The 26,110-nt window shown below is 46.5% G+C and overlaps 1 protein-coding gene across 1 annotated transcript in view; it reads left to right on the top strand.

The window, feature by feature from the left end:
• Nucleotides 1–25,681, top strand: part of LRRC74B (leucine rich repeat containing 74B) — a 323,752-nt gene extending 298,071 nt beyond the window's left edge. The window contains exon 13 of the mRNA XM_086943322.1: nucleotides 25,437–25,681. Within this exon, the coding sequence (XP_086799448.1) occupies nucleotides 25,437–25,467 (31 nt within the window). The 3' untranslated portion in view covers nucleotides 25,468–25,681. The remainder of the gene's footprint in view (nucleotides 1–25,436) is intronic.
• Nucleotides 25,682–26,110: the final 429 nt, after the last annotated feature.

Genomic DNA, 26,110 nt, shown 5'->3' with positions numbered 1-26,110 from the left:
ACGCACCGCGATCCCAGCGGGTGCGGCGCTACACGGGACTTGGGGGCGGGAGCAGGAGCGGTGCAGTGCACGATGAGTGCGGTGATGGCCAGCACCGGCGGGCAACGCCAGACGGCTCCAGACGCGGGGGCGGGGTGCCAGGAGTCGCAGCTCACCTGCAGCACAGCCGGGACCGCAGACTTAACTCCTTTCCCTGCACCACACGAGGGACATGCGAGGCACGAGCACTGCCGGGTTGCAGCCGCCTCCCACCGTGGTGCACACGTGGCGTACACAGCGAGGGCACGACCACCCTCGTCGCCAGTTGTTGTGTACTGGGGCCAGGAATAGCTGGGGCTATGATCTGGGGGCCTACTCTCAGGGGGGCACCTAGATTGCACGGGATGGCCTTCAGTGGGCCCGACTATAAATAAGACCCGGACACTGGGATGACTGTGTTGCTCTGCACGTCGCCGCCAAGTGCCGACGTACGTGCGGGGCCCCTTTATTAGGCAACCGGTCACGTGTTCCTCGCGCTGCACGCCTGTTGCTTCACAGGCGTGCAGACACTAGAACACTCATTCTTCTTCACTAGAACACAACAATGAATAAAGGGGCCGGAGACCGCTCGGGGTTTTTCACCCACGCTGTGTATCCATCTGTGGTGTGTCTTCTATGTACGCAGTGTCTGTGGGCCCTCTTGTGCACAAGTCAAGTCAAGTCAGAGAATTTATATAGCGCACTACATACCCAGAGGGTCTCAAGGCGCTAAGGAGGGGGAGGAGGATTACTTGTCAAATATCCACGTTTTAAGTTGCTTTCTGAAAGCTAGGTGGTTTTGGGTAAGGCGAAGGTGAGTGGGGAGTGAGTTCCATGTTTTAGCAGCCAGGTATGAGAAGGATCTGCCTCCCATGGTGGTCTTGTTGATGCGAGGTACAGTGGCGAGGGCTTGGCTGGAGGGGCGTAGTTGGCGGGAGGCGGTGTAGAAGGACAGTCTTGAGTTGAGGCATTCTGGTCCGATGTCGTAGAGTGATTTGTGTGCGTGGGTTAGCAGTCAGAAAGGGATTCTCTTATTGACGGGTAGCCAGTGGAGGTCTTTCAGGTGATCAGAGATGTGTTTGTTGCGTGGGATGTCTAATATGATTCTGGCTGAGGCGTTTTGGATGCGTTGGAGTTTCTTTTGGAGTTTAGCGGTAGTGCCTGCGTAGAGGGTGTTGCCGTAGTCCAGTCGGCTCGTGACCAGAGCATGGGTGACTGTTTTCCTGGTTTCCGTGGGGATCCAGCGAAATGTTTTTTTGAGCATGCGAAGAATGTTGAAGCAGGATGAGGATACGGCGCTGACTTGTCTGTTCATTGAAAGTGAAGAATCCAGGATAACGCCTAGGTTCCGTGCGTGGTCTGTCGGGATGGGTGCTTTTCCAAGGGCTTCCGGCCACCAAGAGTCGTCCCATGCAGAGGGGGATGTACCTAGGATGAGGACTTCTGTTTTATCTGAGTTCAGTTTCAGACGGCTGTGTTTCATCCATTCAGCAACTTCTTTCATTCCTTCGTGTAGGTTAGTTTTGGCGGTGCTGGGGTCCTTGGTGAGAGAAAGGATCAGTTGAGTGTCATCCGCGTAAGAGATGATGTTGAGGTTGTGTTGGCGGGCGATGGTCGCGAGGGGGCTCATGTATACGTTGAAGAGGGTGGGGCTGAGAGAGGATCCTTGTGGTACGCCACAGATGACTTCGGTGGCCTCGGACTTGAATGGTGGAAGGCGGACTCTCTGGGTTCTTCCGGTGATCCATTCAAGTGCTTTTCCATGTATTCCGATGTTGTTGAGGCGTTGTAAAAGGGTGCTGTGGCAAACTGTGTCGAATGCTGCAGAGAGGTCGAGGAGGATGAGGGCGACTGTGTCTCCATTGTCCAGTAGAGTTTGAATGTCGTCTGTTGCTGCGATGAGGGCGGTCTCAGTGCTGTGTTTTGCTCGGAAGCCAGATTGTGAGGAGTCGAGGGATTTGTTGGCTTCGAGGAAGGCGGCGAGCTGGTTGTTGACAGCTTTCTCGATGACTTTGGCCGGGAATGGAAGGAGCGAGATGGGGCGGTAATTTTTGAGTTCGGTGGGGTCCGCTGTGGGTTTTTTCAGAAGGGCGGTGAGTTCAGCGTGTTTCCAGTTTTCCGGAAAGGTGGCGGAGTTGAAGGAGCAGTTGATGACGTCTCGAAGGTGCGATGCTATGACGGAGTCTGCTTTGTTGAAGATGTGATGAGGGCATGGGTCAGTGGGGGATCATGAGTGGATGGAGTTCATCAGGCGGATGGTGTCCTCAGTGGAGATTGGGTTCCAGTTGTTAAGGGTGTTCGCGGGGGGAGAGTGTTCAGCAAGTGGTTGGGTGGGTTGGGCTCCGGGTTGGTTGTCGAAGCTGTTGTGGATGTCTGCAATCTTGTTGTGGAAGAATGACACAAGTGTCAGGCTGTACCGGAGACCCAACACTCTACACTAGCAACAACACTAGCAACAAGGCCGGTGCTAACCCACACCTCCCACGTCCTCCACTTTCGGCTGTCTGGTGCAGCGGTCAGAGTGAGCCTCTTCAGAACGTTGCCATATGGCTCACTCAACGTTCACCAGCATTCTTGGCCAGAATCGGCGTGCAGTGTCCCCTTGCACCAGTCCAGCTGCAACCTGCCCTTCACCTAATGTCTTGGTTCGCAGCCTCCCACTGCAGCAGCCCGAGGTCCCGCTACACCGCGCAGGCGCCCAGACTTGGTGTCCCTCAGGTGGAGATGCTGCAGCCGACCGGTGAGTCCTGTGTGCATGCGGTGAGTGTAGGAAAGGAAAGAAAAAGACTCGCTGCTCAGAGTTTCCCCTGTTATATATGGCCACAACCCCTTCCCCCCATCATTGAAGACTGCAGGAGATACCAGGCAAGGCACCGTGGAAGAGCAGCAAGAGGCCCAGCCCTTCCCCTGCTAATCTCTCACTCTTGCCGCAACGAGCACACAAAACCAGTTATCACATCATGAGCACACCAGCACAAGCCAGCGCAGCTGGGCCGCCAAGAGACGCTGCCCCGCCACCACAACACCACAACCAGCCATTCAGTGAGCTCTCCGACCCCGCCACAGCGCTGGAGATCTTGTATCACACGCCTCAAACACTACTTCAGAGGCATGAGAGAGACGGACAGAGCCATCAAGAGGTCGCTGCTCATGAATTACTGCGGGGGAGGGAGCTGTATGACCTGTTTAAGATTCTCCCTGAAACTGGTGATCATGATAATGAATCTGTGGACGTTTTCTACACTCGCCAAAGGAAACTCGCAAGCAAATACACCTTTCATGACCAGCAGAAGGAGATACACGTACAACTCATCCAACAGTGCCGGTCAGGGCTGCTATGGCGGCTAATCCTTAGGCAGCCAGGGATATCGCTCAATGACATCCTCATACTAGCTCGATCACATGAGCTCTCAAATTCTCGAGCTGACGACATGGAAGTGGCCCTCAACAGGCACCCGGCCACACCTGGAGCCTCCAGACCGGCCCACATCAATGAAGAAAGGATGGATGCCATCCAAAAGCAGCCAGGCCGTGCCCGTGCCAACCCTAAAATGCCATGGGTAGGCCCTATGGAAACTGCGGTGCTGAACACTCCACGCCCGGTCTCTGTTCTGCAAAAGGAAAAATCTGCTCCGGGTGCGGCAAACCGAACTACTTTGCAAAGGTCTGTCAGAGAGGGAAGTCGAAAATCACCTTTGGCAGGCCACACAGGATGCCAGCCAACCTCAAACAACTCTCGCTTGAAGACCCGCTCGTGCAGGAAGATGTCATCCCACCAGGTCAGGGGTTCAATGTGGAAGGAGAAGAAGGTAACGCATTTGTGCTGTCCTTTACCAGCTGTACTGAACTGCATCGGTGGCCGCCTCCAATGTGCACCATCTAAGTGGCAGGCTCTGCTTTAAATGGACTTAGGGACACTGGAGCATCTGTGAATGGCATGGATTTAGGGCAGTATGAGTGCCTCACACCCTGTCCCCTGTGGCCCCCTCCAAGGCAAAAATGTACATCTACGGTGGGACGGAACCCCTTCCTCTGAGAGGAGTGATTGAAGTAGAGGTAGCTAGCAAAATGCAAACCACCAGGGCCAGATTTCATGTTAAAGACTAAAAAAGGGCACGCTACTCAGCTGCCACACGGCAGAAGACCTGAGGCTGGTATTCTTCACCAGCCAAATCTACTACTTGCATGCGGACCATCCTGTGTGAATTCCAGCAACTATATGAGGGTCTCAGCAAACTCAAAGGTAAACAATTCAAGCTGCATATTGACACATCGATCCAGCCAAAGGCGTTGAGACACCCAAGAGTTCCCTTCCACCCATGGCCGCAAGTGGAGGATGAGCTTAGAAAACTAGAGGAGCTGGGCATTATTGAGAAAGTCACTGGTCCAACCTCCTGGGTGTCACCCCTGGTCATCGCCCCAAAGCCCAAGCAGCCAGGGGCCATCAGACTCCATGTTGACATGCACCTCCTCAACCAGGCAGTGAAAAGGGAGCACCACCTGACACCCACCATGGACGACATTGTAGTGGATCTCAAAGGAGTGAAGTGGTTCTCCAAGCTCGACCTAAACTCAGGGTACCACCAGCTCAAGCTTGCGCCTGAGAGCCAGTATATTACTACCTTCTCTACTCATGTGGGCCTGAGACGATACAAATGGCTGAGTTTTGGGGTGTCATCAGCTGCAGAGGTCTTACAAAATTCCATCCGGGAGGCTCTGTCAGGTCTGTAGGGCGTCCTGAACCTCAGTGGCGACATTTTGATATTCTCAAGCAGCCTAGAGGAACATCATGCGCATCTTCGGGACACGCTCCAACGTCTGGCGGTCAGTGGCCTTACCCTCAGCAAAGCCAAATGCTCATTCTTCTAGGATTCTGTCGATTTTTTCGGATACATATTCTCCTGTGATGGCTTCCAAGCAGATCTGAAGAAAGCTATCGCCATCGAGGCTGTGCAGATTTTCACCACCCCGACAGAGGTCCGGAGTTTTCTGGGGATTTGGGGATGGCTACCTACTGTGATCGCTTCATACCGAACCTTGCCTCTCTATCGGAACCCCTGAGAGCCCGCACACAAAGTGGTGTTCCCTGGGAATGGAACTCGCCCACAAACGCAGTCTTCCACGCTATCAAGGACGCTCTGATGGACAAGACTTTCATGGCATACTTCCACCCAGGGAGGGGCACAAAGCTAGCCATAGACTTGGGCCTAGTTTGCTTGGGAGCCATACTTCTGCAGGAAAACGCAAACAAAGACTGGCTTCCCGTGGTGTATGTGAGCCAAGTGCTATCTGAGACGAAAATGCTCAAATTGAGAGGGGGGCTCTCGCCATCAAGTGGGCCTGCCAACATTCGACCTCCATCTCTATGGACACAAATTCAGGGTGATAACATCACAAACCACTGATTTCCTTGTTCACTGAAACCACGCGCCTGGCACCTCCCAGGATAGAAAGATGGGCAGTGCTATTTTGGGCCTAACTATTCAATGTCCTCTTTTGTCCGGGTGCTAGCAACCCTGCTGATTACCTGTCATGCCACCCCATTGCAGCAGATGCACTGCTGCCCCGCTGGGAAGTAGAGCACATGGAAGAGTTTGTCAGAATGATCACCCAGGAGGCATGCCTCAAACGCTAATGCTGGAGAAGATAGGGGCACTGATCGAGATGGGAACCTGGCAAAGGTGAAGGAGGCACTGGAACACAGGATGTGGCAGCATTTTCTGAATGGCGCCTGGTCGCTGACCACAGCAGACCAATTCACATGGCAACAAGTGGCAACACCAAGGAGTGGCAAAGGCCAAAGCCCATCTCCGCAGTAAAAGTGTGGTTTCCAGGGATGGATGCCCTGGTAGACGAGGCAATTCATCGGTGCCACTCGTGCGCGATCACAAGGGGAGATCCAAAGCGAGCACCAGGTCTCACCGAAGAACCCAGCAGTGAGCCATGGTCAAAAGTCAGCATTGACTTCGGGTGTTTCCCTGATGGCCGCAGCTGAGTGGGAGTAGTCACTAAAGGAAAGGAGGGATTTAGAAGCCCTCCGGCCTCTGCAATATTAAGTTGCACCCTGTAGCACTCCTCAGGTGGGGCTCACCCGGAGGAGATAAATAAAGCGGCCGGAGGCAGCACTGGGTTTTCACCCATACTGTGTGTGGTAGGGGCTGGCCAGAAAACCGAATAGCCGAGGATTCCAAGATGGCGCCCGGCTGGGCGCCCTTCGATGCGACAATCAGCAGACTAGCCTCGCGGAGGGAGGAGAGTGAGAATGGATGACGGGAGGAGGCAGGCGATGGTTATCTCAGGTGGGGGAGATTGGCGATTTGATTGCGAGGTGGCAGGAAGAGGAGAGAATGCGGAGGAGAGCCCAGGGGGTGGACACAGCAGAGTGGCGGTGGAAGCGGAGGAACGAGTAGAGACGAACGGGACGTCCAAGAAGGTCGACACAACGCTACAGGAGGGGAATCCTCCAAAATACAACGGGCTCGTATCCGGTAGTTCCCTGAGGCCACAGGACACCGAGATACCCAACGCTACGGTCCAAGGGGACCGTAGCTCCAGGCAAGTGATGTGGAGGGAAGGGTGGAGGAGGAGGTTGGAGGGAAAAGGGTTTCTGGGGTTTCTTGCGTAAATAAGGGCACTTGCTTTTGAATGTTTGGCACACCCTTGACCCAAGAACCCTGTACCTTGACCTTTCCCAAAGGGCACCTTTTATATCACACTACTTGTGGTGACCTTTTTGGTGATGGGGAGCACCCTATATTCTAGTGACAAAACAGACAGACAGTTACTGTAGTGTCCTTTCTTTTCTCTGTTTGCCTTTTGGGAAGCACCGGCCAGGACCACAGTGTGGAAGCAGTGCAGTTAGAAGAGGAGAGTCAACCCTGCAAGACTATATACCAGGACTGTGTGCCAGGACTGCAAAGTTTTCTCTTCATTTTGTATAGTGATACACTCCAACTGTCTGGACTGTGAGAAATAAATATTAACCAAGTAGAGATTGTTGTGGGAGAAGTATGTTTCCACTAAGAGAGTTCTAATTTAGTACAAGGGACCTTTCCCTACCGCCCTTGTTGAGAAAAGTAAAAACTATGAAACTGTGTTTCCATGTGTGGTGTGTGTTCTTTGTAGGCAGTGTCTATGGGCCCTCTAGCACACATGTGTCAGGCCATACGGAGACCCGACACTCTACATCTGCTACCCTGTCTTTCATTGCCAACTACTTTTTGAATTTGCAAGTATGAAGTTAGGAGCATAGGCCAAACAAACATTTTAGTCTGTGTGCAGTTCAGATTTGTTACGGTATGAATACATTTGGAAATGTGGCTGCATTGCGACGAATGATGAATAATTGTACAGCATCATTCGTTTGAAATTTATTTTTATGCCTTCTGCAACACAGGAAACAAAGTCATGTACATGGGGACAGAGCTTGCCTGGCTCCAAGATGGCTGCTTTCTATCCCAGCTTCATAAGCCCGGCTACTAATCCTTCATGATCCTCTAAACCAGCCAGCTTTGGACGGTGCAATCCAAGCCGAGTACACTGGGGGGGTGGCACGGCTCATGATTCCCGCTGTTTCGGCACTCTGGGACCATTGAAATGCTGAGATCGGGCACCGCCGGCGGCCTGGGGTGAGGCCTCTGCGAGAGGAGGGAGAACCGTGAACGTCTGGGCTGCGTCAGGCCTGGTTGAGGTGAGCCAGCACTGTGCAGAGAGTCCTGCAGTTCTCATCGGGCGGAGAATCCTGTCTCGAATACCCTGTTGGTTGCCGGATTTGATTTTGCCAGACTACGGGTGGATACGTGACGCTGTCTGGCCTGCGGCAGACACAAAGGTAAATTGGCTGCCGCTGTGAGGTGGGACTTTGCCTGTTCCAGAATGCCACAGACCTATCGATGCCTCGCGAGTAACGGACACTGTCCCAGTAGATGCGTATAGTTTCTGCCCCTCAGTAATGGGAGCTCCGATCTGAGGCCTCACTGCATTCGATCAAAGGGGACTACACTGAACTGCTGGTTCACAAGTAGAGAGGCCTGCCGCCATCTCTGCTATCTTGTTTTGGGCCCATGGGGAGCTGGGACGCGCTCCTGGTGGTCACCCGTGCTTCACTCCATCACTGTGGGGAGACAGGAAGTTCCAATCTTGCATGGTGGTGGGAGCCTGGGGATTAACCACACGGCCTAGCGAATGCGACCCGAAGGGCTGCCCTGAATTGCCATCATCCTACGGACACCACGAGGATAGACATTTGGGGACTTTGCTGTGGGTGGAGCTGTGAGCGCTCCCCCCTTCATCGTGATCTGCATATAGGGGTGTAGGCCCTGCCTGTACTTCTGTATTTGCACAGAGGTTACATGGATGCTATAGGGTGATCTTTTGCAGCACCCAAAGAGTGAATACTGTGTGTGTCCCCTTCTGGTGGCTCAAGACATGACCAGCAATTTACCAGCGATCACCAATAAGAAACAATCAGACTGGCCTCCACCTGTGTCTTGGGGGTCTACAGGCACGGTGATTACTTGATTTTTTGGAGTCTGGCAGCTCGGTGTGTCCTTACCTTACTCCTTGGCAAAGACTAACTATAAAGGGGATGCACTGATTTTGAACACGATGGGGCGTACAGACAAATCGCAATCTAAGCTACACTTTGAACCCTGTATAACGCCTAGACAGCAAGCTCTGGATAAGAACGCCTCAAACTGGCTCTGAAGCAGGTGATGCCAAAGCAGATCCATGCTTGAAGCAACGCAGTTTGACCAAAATTGATGGCAAAATTGACGTATTAGCATTCCGTATGGACAGAATGTATGAGCGCCTCGGCAAACATACGAAAAGGCTCGATGCAGTGGAAAAAAGGGTCTCAGACGCAAAAGACGTTGTGGCGTCTGGTTCGCTCGCCCAGACAAAGATAGACAAATTCCTACATTCAGTGCAAAGTAAGGCAGAGGATTAAGAAGCGTGCTCCAGGCGCAATAACATCAGGCTGATTGACATTGCAGAATCCACCAACATCCCAAACATGGAACTCTTCGAGGAGCACCTCTTGGTCACCCTGTTTGGCAGAGATACCTTCTCAACAGTGTTCCTTGTAGAACAGGCCCATAGGTCCCTGTCCCCCAGACCGGTTCCGGGTGCCCCCCGAAACCCATCATAGCTAAGTTGCTTAGTTCCAGGAATCAGGATGCAGCCCTATGCAAGGCCAGGGAGCTACAAGCATTGCATTATGAAAGCATGGACATTTACACAAGTCCAGGATGCCCGTCAACAATTTTTGCCTATTAAGAGGAAACTACTGGATCTGAACTTAGACTATAATATGATGTAACTCGCTAAATTGCGCATTCAGGTATATGGGAAATCACATATTTTTACAGACCCGAAACAAATACTGCATTGCCTGAAAGGAAACGATAAGCCATGCAAGGGAAAAACTGACTGCTGCTGATGCAGGAGGAGCGGATTCAGACAGAGATGAGCAATAACTACTATAAGTATACTGTCCACAGCATTTTCCTATAACTCTCCTCTATAGGTCGGCATGCACAACTTAATTGCGAGTTGTAAAGGGGCGGCCTGGCAAGCATCCAGTAATTGATCAGTAAGGTAACATAGTGTGAAGACATAATATGTGTAGAGAGAAGGGAAATTATTTGAAGTTACGCTGTTACCCTGTACGATTTAAGCCAATGCCAATGTAAGCGATTGCACTACTCCATAGCTATCGGATGGTAGTAGCTTAGACGGTCTACTGGGGAGAGCGTTCCTCTTTATATCCCTTCCTATCAATCCCAGATAATAGTCCATTATCATTGTCAATTGAGGTGCCGCTGTTTTCTCATAAATGTCTTATGTAACTGTGTTATTTATGCTAAGGCTGGGAAGTATTTTAGTTTCCTATACAGTTGGAGCCGGCAACATGGAGCAGTTTTACACCGGTAACATCCGCCCATGCGTGTTACTCACTTCATGACAAGGAAGTCATTTCTTTTTGTTGTTCTTTTACTAATCAGGGCAATGTTTTGTTATTAGAAGGTGGGCAGAGTATCGTCTATGCTAAGTTGGGGTTTGCATGACGTGGGTGGGGGGGAGGTTTGTTTTTAACTTTGCAGTATACAATCAATATATACATAATGTTCAGAGTTGGCTGATATCGCAGAGAGAATGGTGGTTGGTAATAGACAGATAGCATACTGGATAGCATCTAATATAATACATGACCCTCGTAATAGGATCTGTTTCCTGGCCTGGAACATTAGGGGCCTTAACGACTTTAGGAAGTTGCGTAAAGTTGTAGCTTATCTTAGGCGCCATGCTATGGATGTTGCATTTATTCAAGAGACATATTTGCCCCCAATAGTTGTATGCTTACACATAAGCGACTGCACGGTCATTTCAATGAAGCTGGGTTCACTACACATGCCAGGGGAGTACTTACATGGGTAAAGCCAAAGTCAGGTATCACTTTGGAAGGATTAGACATCGACCTCAATGGACGATATTTGATCTCCAGGTGTCATGGGCAAAGCATCAATGTACACTTAGTCAACATTTATTATGGCCCAAACTACAATGATATGTACTTTTATTATACTCTGGCCGCCTGTATGTTGAAAGAACCTGACATACTACAGATTTGGGGAGCGATTTCAACTGTGTCTTGGACCCTCTCCTAGACCACTTTAAGGGACCTTCCTATCGCCCCCCGGCAGCTGCTAGAGCCATATGGGACATTAATGTGCAATTAAGCCTTATAGATGTACGGCGCACAAGATCCCATGGCGCAGGGGGATTCACCCACTATTCTGCACCACACAACATCCACACGAGATTTTATCACTGGTTGATTTCCAGATCGCTATTACCTCGGGTGGGAGTTTGCAAGCCTCTCCCCCTCTCATTCTTGAATCACTCCCCTGTACTGTTGGACGTTGACATTCCCCCAAAGAAGAACGCTCCCTCAATATGGAGGCTTCCCCCATATTCCTTATTAGACGTTGCTTTTAAAACAGAGTTGGCCACATCCATCGAAGACTTTTTTAATACGAATGTTGAGTCGGTTGACCATTTCTCCACGGTGTGGGAATCGTTTAAAGTATTTATTTGAGGGGTTACTATCTGTAAACATGCTGGAGTGCTCCGCCCGTTAAGGAATAGACTGTCAACACTCGAAGGGCAATTGGCTTGGATGGAGCAAAACCTCCTGCAGGGTGGCGACGCTCCGGTCCTAGAAGATCACAAAAAAGCTCTTGAGGAATATCATGAGGTTGCAGACAGCGAAGTGAAGCACATGAGCAAGTATGCTTCAACTAAGACATGTGGCGAGAGTGAGTGTCCTGGCTCAGTTCTTGCTGCACTGCAAAGACGCAACAGAGAATCCGCCTTGATCGTGGAGCTATGGGGCGAAGATGGTGGTCTGTTGCTTGAGCCTCTGGAGATTGCAAATAGTTTCTGCAGGTATTACACAGAGCTGTATAGCTCTAAGATTTTTCCAGACAACATCGCAATGCAAGACTACCTTGAGCACATACAAATGCCATGGCTTACCAACGCTTACAGAGAGCATCTTATGGGCCCCCTTGACCCCAACGAAATCCGTATTGCACTCAATGCTATGCAGGATGGCAGCACTCCAGCACAAGATGGGCTCACAGTGACATTTTATTACGCATTTAAGGAATTGTTCATACCACATTTAGCAACACTATTTGAAGAAATAGTGGAAGGAGTAATGCCCCCCTCAATGAGGGAGGCGTTGAAAGTGATCTTGCTGAAACCAGGAAAGCCCCCAAATGAATGCTCCTCCTACAGGCCACTGTCACTTTTAAATGTGGACACAAAAATCTCTGCTAAAATCCTAGCGAACAGACTTGCTCCGTTAGTCCTGTACATAGTCAGACGGGAGCAAGCCGGCTTTGTTCCAGGACACACTCTAACGTATAACCTGAGAACTGTATTCGGAGCAATTCAACATACAAATCCAGCAGTCATAGACGCAGAGAAGGCATTTGATTCTGTGGAGTGGGCATTTATGAAGGCAGTATTACGGTGAGTGGGTGTAGGAGAGGTCATCCTCAATCGGATAACAATCTTTTATAACATGCCAGTAGCCAGGGTTGGGGTCGTTGATGTCACGTCTCCCATTGCGATTTCAAGAGGCACTCGACAGGGTTGTCCACTGTCTCCCCTGCTGAACGCCATAGTGGTGGAACCTTTGGCATATGTACTGAGAGAGTACCATGGGCACAGGGAAATTTGATTCCCTAGTTACAATCTCATCCTATCAGCGTATGCTGATGACATGCTTTTGTACATTCGGGAGCCAGGAACCAATCTAACCACAATACTTAATGAGGTCATGCGATTCGGCGCCGCATCAGGTCTCAAAGTCAACTGGGCCTAATCAGTTATTTTTCCTCTGACCCCTTCCATGACACCAATTACAATGGACTTCCCATTGCAACGGACCTCTGATCCAGTTCAATACTTGGGTATACAAATGCACAAAAACTCGAAATTGGTGCTCAATGAGAAAGCTGTCCCTAGGCTTGAAGACAATATTAACCGTTGGATTGGACTCCCATTATCACTAATAGGCCACATCTCCCTCATGAAAATGATAGTTCTCCCTAGATTTCTATTCCTGTTTCAAAACATTCTGATAACTCTCCCGAAACACATGTTCAGGGTTCTTTGCTCATTATTAACCAAGCTTGCTTGGGCTGGGAAGCAGTCTAGAGTTAAATGGAACACTCTTACACTGCCCTATTCCATGGGCAGCCTCAACGCACCAGATCTAGAATTATATTATAGATTTGTGCAGTGCTCCCATGCGCACTACTGGATTCATGGTCCACAGAATCTTTTGCACTTGTAGATTGAGAGGGTGGCAGCTGACCCTCTCACTCTCCAGCAAAAGCTGTTCAAAGCTCCCATCAGGAGAGCTGGTACACTGGACTCTATTAACTCTACAGTACACACTTGGCAGGATATACTAAAGAGCACTTATGTACTTTCCCTTGATACCTATGGAGTGGTGCCACTGGCTGTAGTAGAGAAAAAGAAGTCGTACAGGCCTTAATGACACTAGGCATTAATAAGATGGGAGATTTATTCTCAGATGGTGGGGTTCGTGGGTGGGCAGACATTGAGGCTTAGGGACATGACGCTACATCACTTACACACTACCACTTTTATAGAGTTAGACATGCTTTACATGAGTTGCTCGGGGACGACATGCAGGAACCCCCAGAATTATTGCCCCTCATTTACCTTCTACGCTCCCCCTCCCCCTCTAACAACATTACTACTATTTATGACTTGACGAAGGAAACCATGAGGACGCAATCTACGAAAGCCAGACTAGAATGGCAGGGTGACCTGGGAATAGTTATGGATGATAGTACTTGGCGGTATTGTTGCAAAGCGACTAAGCGTATCTCTCTGAATGGCGGACATCGCCAGATCCATTTCAAATTCCTCAATAGGGTCTATTACACACTGAAGAGAGTGTGTTGGTGCAGTCTATGTGACTTGGCAGCTTGGTACCGCTGCAGCGAGGGAGAGGCTGGGTTCATGCACGTAGCCTGGTGCTGCCTGAAGATTGCTGAATTTTGGGACAAGGTTATTAGTACACTAAACAAAGTTACAGGGCTTTCACTAACATCAGATCCGCTGCTTGCATTATTGGGTTACACCAAAAATCTAAAGAAAGATGTCAGACGGCTGATTGCAATGGGTTTACTACTTGCCAAGCGCAGAGTAGCAATATGTTGGACTAAGGGCCCAGTTCCAAAAGTGGCGGATTGGTCCAAAGATATGTTATATTGTAATTCGCAGTCTGAAATTTACAATGAGCTATTACCTCCTCAGATTCTCCCTAAAAGTTTTTGGGGATTATACCAACAATATCATCTAGGTAAGGAAACTGGAGAACCAGAAGGAAATTATGTTGATTAGTCTTGCCAGCCCCATATTTGTTTCGCTCCCCGGGTGTTGATGCATCGGGGTGGGGGGTAAAGGAGGTTATGTTCTGGAAAATTCAATGAAAAGCATCTATCATATATGTATCCTTAAAAACGTTATTGAGTGCCTGGGATGCTCCATCTGCCGAATGGCTATATGGATTATGCTTTCATAACTTGCTATGAGTCTATGCAGCTGTCAGCCACTTCTGTTGTATGCTGTCAAGCGCTAATGTAATACTGTACAAGCTTTAAATAAAATAATTTAAAAAAAGTCATGTAAATACTGCCGCTGATCCAACCCTTTGTTCCAAACATAATTTGAAGATGCAAGCGGGCGGTGTTAAGGGCAGGGAAAGCATTGAACATCAGCGGTTTGTGCGATTGAGACAAGCATACCAATTGCAGTTTGAAGAGGGATGGAGGCTTGGAGCATGATGTGTTCCAAAAGCCTCGTGTAATGATAAATGAAAAAATAAAAAAAGCAGAGCCTGCAGGCACACTTGAAATGCTGCAGCCAGGTGAGAATGATCATATAAACCCGCTGAGAACGTATGAAATAGAAGTGGAAGAAAGGAAAACAGAGCAGGAGCGATAGAGGAAGGGGAATGATCACTCAATGGCAAACAAAATAGTGTTTCGGAAAGGGCAAAATGATCAGGGAAGCACAAGAGTAACAAGCATTGGTAAGTGCAGGAAACTATGCTGAAGCCAATAGAAATGGAGGAAAAGCAAGTGGCAAGCACAGAAACCAATCAAAAGCTAGGAAAGCGAGGAGGCAGGATGTGGACCCCTTTTAAGATTTATGTTAAATACAATAGATTTCACGAAACATAATGCAAGTGCTGCGTAGGCAAAACCTAAAAACAAGTATGTGAAAAATACCAAATAAATGTGTACGATCTGAAGAGATCTAACCAAGACCACGGGAATGGCTACTTGCTTTCTGAAGAGTTAAATGTGTTTGATACAATATCTTATGAATAGTGTTAAGGACAAGTGGAGAAGTGTGGCTCAAGTGGTTGGAGCGGCAGACCCTGATGCAGAGGTCTGGCCCGGACCAGGGTTCAATTCCCCGCTTCGGCGGGTCTTGGGCTCAAAATTTCCCCGGACCTGACAATTCCCGCCTCGGGGCTTATTCCAATCATGGAGTCCCACTCTGTAACTCTGGGCAATAGCTTGCTTAATCTCCACAACGGCCCCTCGCAGCGGGATGCCTGGCTTTCACCTTGGGGATGCCCAGTAATGGGTTATCTCGCAGGGGAATACCAGGACGGGTTCCCTAAGCAAGCGCTGGGACGCTTTCGGGCAGCCATGAGCTCTACAAATGAAATTTCATTTCATTTCATTCATTCACAAGGAGTGCTCTCTGTGGCAGTTATGTCAAGCCAGAATCAGGTAACTATATTTTATCATATAATGCCTCATCTTCATCACAGTCCTTCGGTACGAGGGTGCGTACTAGGGCTGCTGGCACAATGGCAGCTGAAGTGCAGCAGAGTAGGGTACCAATAAACACTAGAGACATGAGGGTAGACTCCTTTAAATTTAAAAATCAAGTCTATTGTGTGTCCCTCTGAGAGTATGTGACAAGGGCAGGCAGCCAGTGGCAGAACAGCTTTCCGGGGCATATGGTGAGTAATTTACTTGCCCTGAGCCTCCAAAGTGAACTAACACCACCTGACAGGTGATTGGCTCACTTTTCATAGGGCCATTTGAGAAGATGAGGCATATCTGGGAGGGACATGAGGCCTCTAGCAGGCACTGCCCTCAACAGTTCCTGTCTGCCCCAACGGCCACGGCTGCCTGTCTTTGAAATGTTGGCCTCAATCTCCTCAGTGTTAAAAGAGGTGGCAAGTTCCCACCGACAAGCCTTCATCCTCTGAGCTCTGCTGCAGTCTAGCACCACATAGATGCTCTTGCTTGATATGTCCTGTTCTTGACTGATATTTACAATACTGCTGAATGACACAATTCTAGCAACAAACCCTATATAGTTTCTCATGTCAACAATGATCTAATGAAGTTTTGTCCTTATAGTGCGTAAACAACATAGGCTGATTTATGGAACAGTTTGATGGTCTGTGGCATCTAGTAACCAGCATTGTGGGCTCTGGAGTAGTTTCCGACCTCACAACCAATATCAGTCTGGTGTAATTCTGGGGCGAGAGCACAGACAAAGCTGCATCGGGCCTGATGGTCCATATTTGCTGTCAGGATCTATTCACAAACAAAATAAACAAACATTGCGTTAAAAAAAACAATCTTAAAGAGGACACGTCTACTATGCTATTGGCTCCCATAGCTGTGATTTCTTATCTAAAACAGGTAAGGATGTTGGCCATCTACCACAGAGATCTGTGTGCAACTTGCGGGTCATAGGTTTGAATCCTGGCAAAACTGACTTAATGTTTCGTTTAATGGAACAACAGTCTCTATTTTACAGGCTAGTATTTCTTTTACAAGGCTAGTATAATTGTATTTTAACTTCATCTATGAATTGTTGTATGTCTTTTTCTATGATGTATTTTATACTGTTTGCATCTTTTATGATGAAACATTCGAAATAAAGACATTTTGAAATTGAATTGTTTCTTTCTTCTGAAATTCTTACAATTAGTAATAATGGTTAATAAAATACAATATTCAAATGTACTGTTCAGGAAACATGAATTCATGCTTATAAAACAGTTTAATCAAAATTATTATTGCAGCCTCTGGCCATAGAGACACCCGCATGACCAGAACAAACTATACCTAGACCTTTGTATGGAATGTGGTACAGTAGGTCAGTGGGCAAAAAGTGAATATTGGGCCCCCACTGTAACAAATGCTGTCGTGTGTCCCCCATACTCCGAAGACCCGGACTGGATACTTACTACCTAATTTTAACACTTTACTTTCTGGGTAGTGAGGCAGAGAAGTCCAAAGCTTTTTCAAGGTAAAGGATGTGGGCTAAAGACTCAGAACTCTGCAAAAAAACAAATGCTCAAAATTTTGCTGTTCAGCCAGTGTTTTGTCTTATAAAAGTGAAGTGTACTTTATTACACATAACTGAATACTAAGATTTTACAACTAGCTATTAAGAATAGGATTATCATTGTACCTAAAAATCTCAAGGACAAAATGCTGAGAACTAAAATATCGAAAGATATGTGCACGGAGAAGAATTATAGATTTATAATTCTTAACACCGCATCTACAAGCCTTGAAGATAAATATTGTCAACTTGCATATATGTGGAGTTAGGTATAGAAAATGTGTAGATATATACCTTTCTATATAGTAGGGCCTTGATATTTTGTCCACAATATTAAGGTACCACAATATTTCCTATTTTGGTATTCAGTATTCACACCATGCACAAATTAAACAAATATTTACTGAAAGGAAGATGAAAATGCCCATGGATACACCTTCTGAATGGCCTCACAACAAACAGAGGCACACACTGAAGACAGGTCCCAGAGGTCAGAAAACTCCCTAAATGTACTCTCGAGCCACAACATGAGGGGCACATTCATTAAAAGTCTACAATATTGGTTTACCAGATTGGCACCACAATCATTAAGTTCTACTTGACTCTCTCCCATGGCACTGGTTCTCCTAGAGAGAAATGAGTGAAATGTGCTCCACAAGGCATTGTTCCCATGGGGCACTGTCCGTGTCTAGAGGAAGGAGACTGTCAAAAGCATACCTCCCTCCTCACATTGCCACTTGCTTTCCCTAGGGGTGATTTCCAAATCCTACTTGGGACCAAAAACATGTAGTGGTGCCCCCAAGCCTCAGGCCACTGCTGTGGAAGATTAAAGAAATACACTACGAGCAGTGCCAGAGGTCTGACTGCCTCGCTTTGTCTCTGTCAGAACAGGCATGCTCCGTCTTGTAAGTAAGGGTGAGTGCTGATGCAGCATTCCAAGGCATCATGGTAAATCATAGGTTTAACTTTTATAGGATAGACAAGCAGTCTCAGATGAAACAGAAACATGGGATTTACCATTTTCAGCTGGTGCTTGCTTAACCCAGGCAACTTAAACCTAAAGACTGCCATGGTACCTGGGGTCTCATGCATGGTACTGCATGAGGGAGGCGTCACAGAGATTCTTAAGGGATGGGTAAAGGTACAGGTTCATATGGGGACTGAAGCATGGCAGCACTGTGCTGAGGTTTACCACTACCCTCTCATTCAAGTTCAAGTTCAATCTTTATTTCGTTGCATTTGCAACATAAAAGATAACATAGAATATACAGTTCATAATAAAATATACACAGTATCAATTCATACATTATAATGGGCATCCTAATATATAAACTACATTGCATCTACATTTCATCATAATTGGACACATTAAATTACATTTCATCATGTTTGGACACATAATTTTACAGTTTCGGGTTTGGCGCAGAGTCAATTAAATATTAAAGTATTTAAAAACAGTAGAAAAGTTAAAAGAACATTAAATTGATTTGTGACAGCCAAAAATTAAAAGGTACAAAGCCTAGGCAATATTCATGGTTAAGGAAAGCCCAATTGAACAGTTTTTCATAGTTAAAATGAAAGAGATAATTTCCTTCTGCTAAAATAAGCGGACAATAAAAATTTACTAATCCCGAACACAATTACTTGGCTAGTATCCGCACTTAAGATCCTGCCAGCTTCCCTATGGGAAGTAGAGCCAATGTTACGGCACAAGGGGACTATCCATCTTTTCCTTGCCTTGCCGTAACTAGGGCAAAAAAACAATATGTGAAAGATATCCTCCCTTTGGTAATTGGTGCACAAGCTACAATGGTCTTTATCTGTCTTTCCCCATCTTTTCTCAGTTACCTTTGTCCTCAGCGTTCCATACCTAAATTTTAGATATAAGGATTTGGCCAATGGAGGCTGGATTTCATCAGGAAAATTGTTCGAAAGATGCCTCATTTTTTACCAGAAGAAATTTTTCTGTGAGAGGACCGTGTGTTCTTATATACACAGAATCGTGACTCACATATGACCAAAAAGTTAATTTAACAATTTTCTTGGAAGCTGAGTTTAGAGAACCAGGCTCGTTCCAAAAGTGTGTTAGTCCGAGCTTGATTAGCCAATTTTTTACATGCTTAAACCAAAAAATGTTGTTGTCTCTATCAAGCTCTAGTACTTCCTTCAACCCATTTTTATAGTCAGATAATTCCAAAGTTGTCCATAATCTGACCCACAACAGCAATGGTCTCAATATAGCATGCTGATCTGTGTGTTTAATATTTAGGTCAAGGAATAAGGGTATCAATGGGGTATTGGTTGGAACTTTTAGTAGTCCCCTAATGAATTTATTCTCCAGTACTTCAAAAGTTTTTTTTAAATACCGGCCCCCAGATTTCCGCCCCATACAGGGAGGCAGATTGAACCTTATATCTAAATGCTCTATTGCTGGAGTGACTGCCTTATTCACACTTTTATTATACCTCTGTGTTATTGGAAAACAGTTTTGTTTGAACACCAATTTTGATTTTTCCAATTGTGGGCCCCATCCCATTACAGAGTCTAACAAGACCCCCAGGTAGGTAAAACTGTGCTCGTAGTCTAATTTTTGCCCATTTAACATCAAATTCCTTTTAAAAGTTTTGTGCGGGTTTAGTGCCATGTATTTTGTTTTTTTTATGTTGATTTCTAATCCTTTGTGGATACAGTACTTTTGGAACCTGTCTAATAGGATCTGTAGACCCCGTGGCGTTTGCGAAATTAAAATTGTGTCGTCCGCGAAGAGGAGGGACGCAACACGTTCCCCACTCCCAGTCGGGGCGAATCGTTGTCACAATTTTCCATGTAGGTTGCAATATCATTTACGTAAAGGGAGAAAAGGGTAGGGGACAGAACGCAACCCTGGCGCACTCCCCTTTTTATGGGGATCGGGTCTGTGAGTTCCCCATTTGGGCCCCACCTGACCTTAGCGTAGTTCTCCTGATGCAACCCCATCACAAGTTTTAGTAATTCGCCTGGGAGTCCTTGTCTGTTCAGAGTTTCCCAAAGTAGATCGCGTGGAATTAGGTCAAATGCTGCTCGTAGGTCTACAAAGGTCACATACAAGTGACCTTTGTGGATGATGACATATTTCCAATACAAGCAGCATAGCCTAAATACTTGGTCAATAGTACTTGTTTTATTCCTAAATCCCGCCTGATATTTAGATAAAATTGACTCCTCCTCCAACCATGAATTTATCCGATTTAGAATATGCCTGGCATATATCTTCTGCGTAATATCTAAAAGGCTAATGGGGCGGTAGTTGGCTGGGTCGCCACGGTCCCCTTTTTTAAAAATGGTGATAATTTCTGCGCCATTCCATGTGTCCGGAACATGGTCGCTAGCCGCAACTATATTAAGTAGATGGTTTAAATAGGGTGCCCAAACATCAATATTGTACAGATACAGGTCACCAGGAATTCTATCAAGCCCTCGCGCCTTCCCTTTCTTTACTGTAGTAATTGCGGTCTCTGTTTCCTGTATAGTGAACACTACCGGGTGGGTGTTAGCTGATATTATGACCGAGGATACGTCTATTGTAGCGTCAGTTGGAGTTTTTGCTGCATACAATGACGGGAAGTGCTTAACCCAAGTATCCTCATCTAAATAAACCTCCCTGGAGCCTTTCTCCCGTTTATTTTCCTTGGCTGCCAGTTCCCAGAATTGTCTCTGGTTTTTGTTTTTAGCGGCTGTTAACATGCTGAGCCATATTTCCTCATCCCATGAGGATTTCGCTCTTAGTATTGTTTTGTTATAAGCCTTCCTTTTATCTCTAATTTCTAACAGACCTTCCCCTTTAACAGCATTAATCAGTGCAGTTTTGGCAAGACGGCATTCCTTGTTGTACCAAGGTTTGCCTGTGGATTTTGCATTAGTCCTGCCAGCACCTTTTTTAGGTTTTTTTGTAAGGATTTCTAATAATTTGCTGAAAAGGTACTTATGTAACTCAATAAATTCTTTAGGGTCGCAGCTATAGGGACAATATGAGTCCAGGGTATCTGCAAAAGTGCAGTAAATATTGGCCAGTAGGTCCTCTTTTTCTAATACGAAGGCCCATTTAACCGCCCTGCGGTTGTTACTAAGGACAATATTGTCAGTTGTGGATGAGGATGCTAGGCTATGGCCTCCCTCCGAGATATCAAGCCCTGTTAACATGCTTAGTAGAAAGTTCATTTCGAGAGGGCGATGGTCACTTTCATATCTCTCTTTGACCTTTAGGTCTACTGTAAAGGGCCAAAGGTCAAATGAGACGATAACATAATCTAAGTTACTTCCATAATCACGTCTCTTGAAAGTGGGGGCTTTCGGGCTGTCAGAAGGGATACGGCCGTTACATGCTCTCAGGCCATGTGAAGTCAAGAACCTCGTAATCTGCAAAGCCAATGCAGTACCGGCCACCATACTATTCTCGTTCAGGGCAGGTATTCCATTGGCAGTGTCCTCCTCTTCAAACAATTGAGCTATCCCTGTGATTGGTTCGAAATTACAATTCAGATCTCCACATAGGATAACACTTGCCTCTGTTTTTAATGTATCCATAAGTGACTCTAACTTCTCTATGCATGAGGATTCCTTGTGGGAAGACTGAGGACTGTTATATACATTAAGAAGATAGAACACCCTATTATCCACTGTCGTTACTTCCAGACAAAGAATGTCTGGAGAGTCAGTGATAATCATTTTAATACCTAATTTAATGGAAACATTGACCCATACTAATAGGCCTCCAGATGCACGACCTCTTCGGGAAGGCACAGCCTCTATTTGGTAGGTTTTGTAACCAACCCTGTGCATTAGTTCTGTAGCCCATGTTTCCTGTAATACACAGATGTCAAAGGTGTTCATGTATGCATTCCAGTCAGGGTCACTTAGTTTCACACGCACCCCTGCAATATTCCATGATACAAGTTTAAACGAGGGAGATCCCTCCTTCAAATCGTGGGGCACAACAGGTAAAACAACTGGCAAGCTCCTATTGACTTCATCAGCACCTATGAAAACGGGACATAAGTCCACCTTAGGACAACTATTATCTTTTCTTTCATGATGATATCCCAAGGTACATGTCACATTTTCATTCCCCCCGGAATCTCTACCTTTTTGACTTGATGCAAGTGATAACAAAAAAGAACCCTCATTTGTCCCAGGGGACGCTACAGGTAAAGCAACAGGCAAGCTACTATATGTTTCATCACATGTTACAACAGTGCGTGAACCTAGCTTCGGACTACTAGATCCTTTTTCCTCTTTACATCCCAAAATACATGAGACAATTTCAATACCCCTGTTATCTTCCATACTCTTTAAACATCAATCACACTCCTCCAACCCACTGAATGCCTCAAACCTATTTGATAGTTCTAAGGGAGTAAATGGGAAGAGATGGGCCATTTTTCCATTTACTCCTAAGTTGTGGCTAGTTGGTATGGTGTTCCACCCATGCATCACAGGAGGTGGAACTAGTTGGTGCGAATAGGCGGGGTTCCTAGCTGTTTCCATATTTGAAAAGTGGACATTAAAGGGGATATTGTTGTTTAAATGTTGGGGGGGAAATACAGTGGATCTTGGGTAGAAATAAGTCAGTGGGCGTGGCACTATACAGTTGTTTTCATTGCCATAGGGCCAGCTCAAAATGTATTGGACCGCCTTTCTGTCCCTGAAGTTTACAACTACAATGTCACCCCCTATATCTTTTGTTCTTCCACCCAGCCAAGACAGACGGCGAACGTGGACTATTTTGCTGTTTACATGATTAGCTTTGGGTCTGTACAATGACAACCAGTGCATTATCTTGTTTTTTAGTTGGAAGTAACCTTCCCGCTTACCACTTGTCAGCTCAGGGACCCCAGTGAGTACCACCACATACGGTAAAGCTTCCGGCGGAAGTTCCGTAGGTGGTCTCCTTCCCTGTCCCCCTCTTACTTGGCTGGTCTCATTCTCTTCGGCTGTTAAGAGTCTATTCGGGGGGATACTTGGTTCCCTGGCCTGGGTATTAGCTAGAGTATCAGTACAATTAGATGTTATAGATGGTCTACTCATGGGTGTTTTTAGCTGCTTTGATTTAGAGTTATTGGAAGGTTTGCTACCAGATGGAACACCTGTAGTTGGGTGGTTAGGGGCAGCTGAAATGGCCACTACTTGGTTATTATCAATAGTGGAGTTAGTGGGTTTTGCAGCTGCTCCTTCAATTAGGGGGGTGTACATTGAGGTTAAAGCTTTTTGGGGCTGTAACACATTCTGAGACCTTAATGGCCTATCCAATTGCCCGAGAGCTGCCAGGTCCAGCTCAATTTTCCCCAACCTTAATTCTACTCCCTTAAGTCTTTCAGATAAGGCTAGCATGTAAGTTCGCACAATTATTTCTATATTGTCCAAAAGAGTTTTCGGAGAAGCTGGCTGCGATCCTTCTTCCATTGGAATGTGGATAACGTCAGGCACTGTAGCTAATGGGGAGGTTGGTATCACGAGTGTTGGAGGGGTTGAAGCAGTTACTGTAGCTTGTTTGATAACAGGCTTTTCCAAGGTCATAGTAGTGACAGGGTTGGGCTTCTTCCCAAAATCAGTATGGCTTAACTTAGGCTTGCTTGTGTCCATTTTATTCCGTCTCCTCTTGGAAGGTGGGGGCCCATGTACTTTGTGTGGCAGTGGCCTCTGGTTTTTTCCTCTTACTACCTTACCCGGCCTGATTGTGGGGGAAATCAAGATTTTAACGGAGTTAGGTGTACTAGGAAGATCATGTGCCTCAATTTGTAACTCTGGCTGGGTTTGCGTAGGTGAAATAGCGGGAGCTAGGCATTCCTTGAGTAATAGGGGCACACTGGCAGTTGGAGATATATTGTATGTCAGAATGCTATTCATTTCGTTGTCCAGGGTAACAAAGTAAATGGGCTCAGACAATGTCCTATTTTTAATGCGTTCGATTGAGCGGCGCCGATCCGCCCGCCTCTCAGCAAGTAGTAGTTCTTTATTGCCCTCAGGCGCTGCTTTAGAAAAGTAGTCATCCAAGGTTCTATTTAATGTGCTCCCAGTTTTATCCGAGCCAGCAATGGCAGAGCTAGCAGCAGCGGTAGCCATCGTACAGTTTCACAATGAATGGGATAATAGATGGTTTGCTACTTACTCAGAAAATTGATCAGGACTTCGGGCCCAGCCCAGCCTCTTCTGGCCTCAGAGGGCCTCAGAGGGCCCGCCCTTTGCCCGGGCTTCGCTCCGAGCTGTGCTCCGCGCGCGTCCCGCTAGCGCGTCAGTAGCTGTCTCTAAATAACGGGAGTGGGCGGGAAGAGGACCAGCTGCGGCGAGTTAGGAAACACTGCGCCGGCTGGTCCTCGCAGTCCCTTGAGCTGTCGGTCTCCCTCCATGGTCCAGTAAAGTCTGGCAAAGTGTATGTCTCGAGCGGCTCCCGCGAAGCGGGGCCCGCGAGGCGTGGGGCGTGAGGCAGGCACAAAACAAAATCACCCCCGGCAGCAAGCAGCAGCTCCGTATCAAGGCACACCACGACCCTCTCATTCTCCTGCCACCCCAGCTGCCCTTGCAACTGAGGCCATGTATAGTTGGCAGCAGGTGGAAGAATACTTTGTCAAAAGATCACAGCCAGTACTTCGCAAAAAACCTGAATAAATAAATAGCGGATGGTGACAGTTCACACAGCCTGGATCGAGCTGTATTAACCCTTAGGTCTAAAGGAGGGCTGATCTTTATAATAGTTCGGGCAGAGGGTAATGGTAACAAATATACACAAATCAGTCCCTTTTAAAACGTTAACATTGATTTGGTGACAGCAAAATGTCCATGACAGAGTTCATGCTCCCAGGTTCCTCATACATTTTGATAGCATACATCGCTCGCCGCACTTTAACAGCAAGCCTACATACTGAAGGTTGATAGAAAAATATGCCATTTAGAAATGCTTTTTCAATAGTTTCCGTCCTCTGTTCTCTGAGGAGGGCGGGACACTGCTTAAAGTTAAGTTGTCCTCTAGGTTTTAGGCTACATGTATGCTCATGAATCTCACCTCTCTTTTCTCTGGTATCTCTCTTGGTAGCTCTTCTTTTGGCCTCACCTCTGTTGACACAGACCAGCTTACTGCTTGCTCCTCCCCAGAATTTATATTGGTACATATTGTCAGACAACTAAGAGTTTCCTATATTCACTTAATCTTTGCATTCCAGGTGAACATATGAGACTTCATTCTTCCACCACTGCAGGCCTATGCCTATGTTTTCCTGCCTTACCTGCATGTTACCCCACTATTACTTCCTGTGGCTATTTTCCTCTTACTTGCACTCTCTGATGGCAATAGTAGTTTGAGCACTTTACAAAAACTCTAAAAAACATAATAAATACAATAATTATAATTTGTATTTGTATCCCAAAGACAAACAAGCCACATCCTCCAGTTTTTGTATTTCAATATAGAGAATATTGTGATTTTAATTTTTTCATTCTTTTTTTAACAGTGAGCTTGTGTTTGGAGTGAGCACTCCTTGATAAAAACCCAAAGAAAGTCCTCATGGTCTGAAGGTTACCTGCAAACCTGGAAGCCCCCGAGAAAGATGCACAGTGAACTGCACAATGCCATCATGTTTGTCCGAAACGATTCAAAAGTGGCACTTTGCTACAACTAATTTCTTCTTTGTTCTTTATCGGTTTATATATTAATATTAGTTTAATAAAAAAAATAAGAAAAAGGTTCACATGATGAATGTAAAGACCTGAAAAAAAATCAATATAATTTTTTAGATCGTCCTAATCATTCATTGGTCACTAATAAAATGCATGCTGACATAGTCCTATTGGAAAGTAATTCAATGTGTTGCTTATTTATAAATTGCTTTGAGATTGTTAGATATGTCATAATTGTCATAATTAAAAATACATGTATATCATGCACTTGATTTTTCAAGGATTTGGCTCACCCGCCAATTTAATTCATGAGAATTAAATCAAGGGCATACTTGTAAAGCCTAATGTCATCACACACCGTGGGAGATGATTTGATGTGACTTTGCCTACACTGGGATGAGTAATTTGTCTAGGGGTCAGTTTTGTATGTGAACTTTTTTTGTCTCGTCTCTGTAAATAATGGTGAAATAGCGCAAATGTTCCATGGATTGTGATTTGGTGATCTCAC

The sequence above is a fragment of the Lissotriton vulgaris genome, chromosome 11, assembly GCF_964263255.1.
Source record: "Lissotriton vulgaris chromosome 11, aLisVul1.2, whole genome shotgun sequence".
Classification (NCBI taxonomy): domain Eukaryota; kingdom Metazoa; phylum Chordata; class Amphibia; order Caudata; family Salamandridae; genus Lissotriton; species Lissotriton vulgaris.
This window is presented reverse-complemented; position numbering and strand designations above follow the sequence as displayed.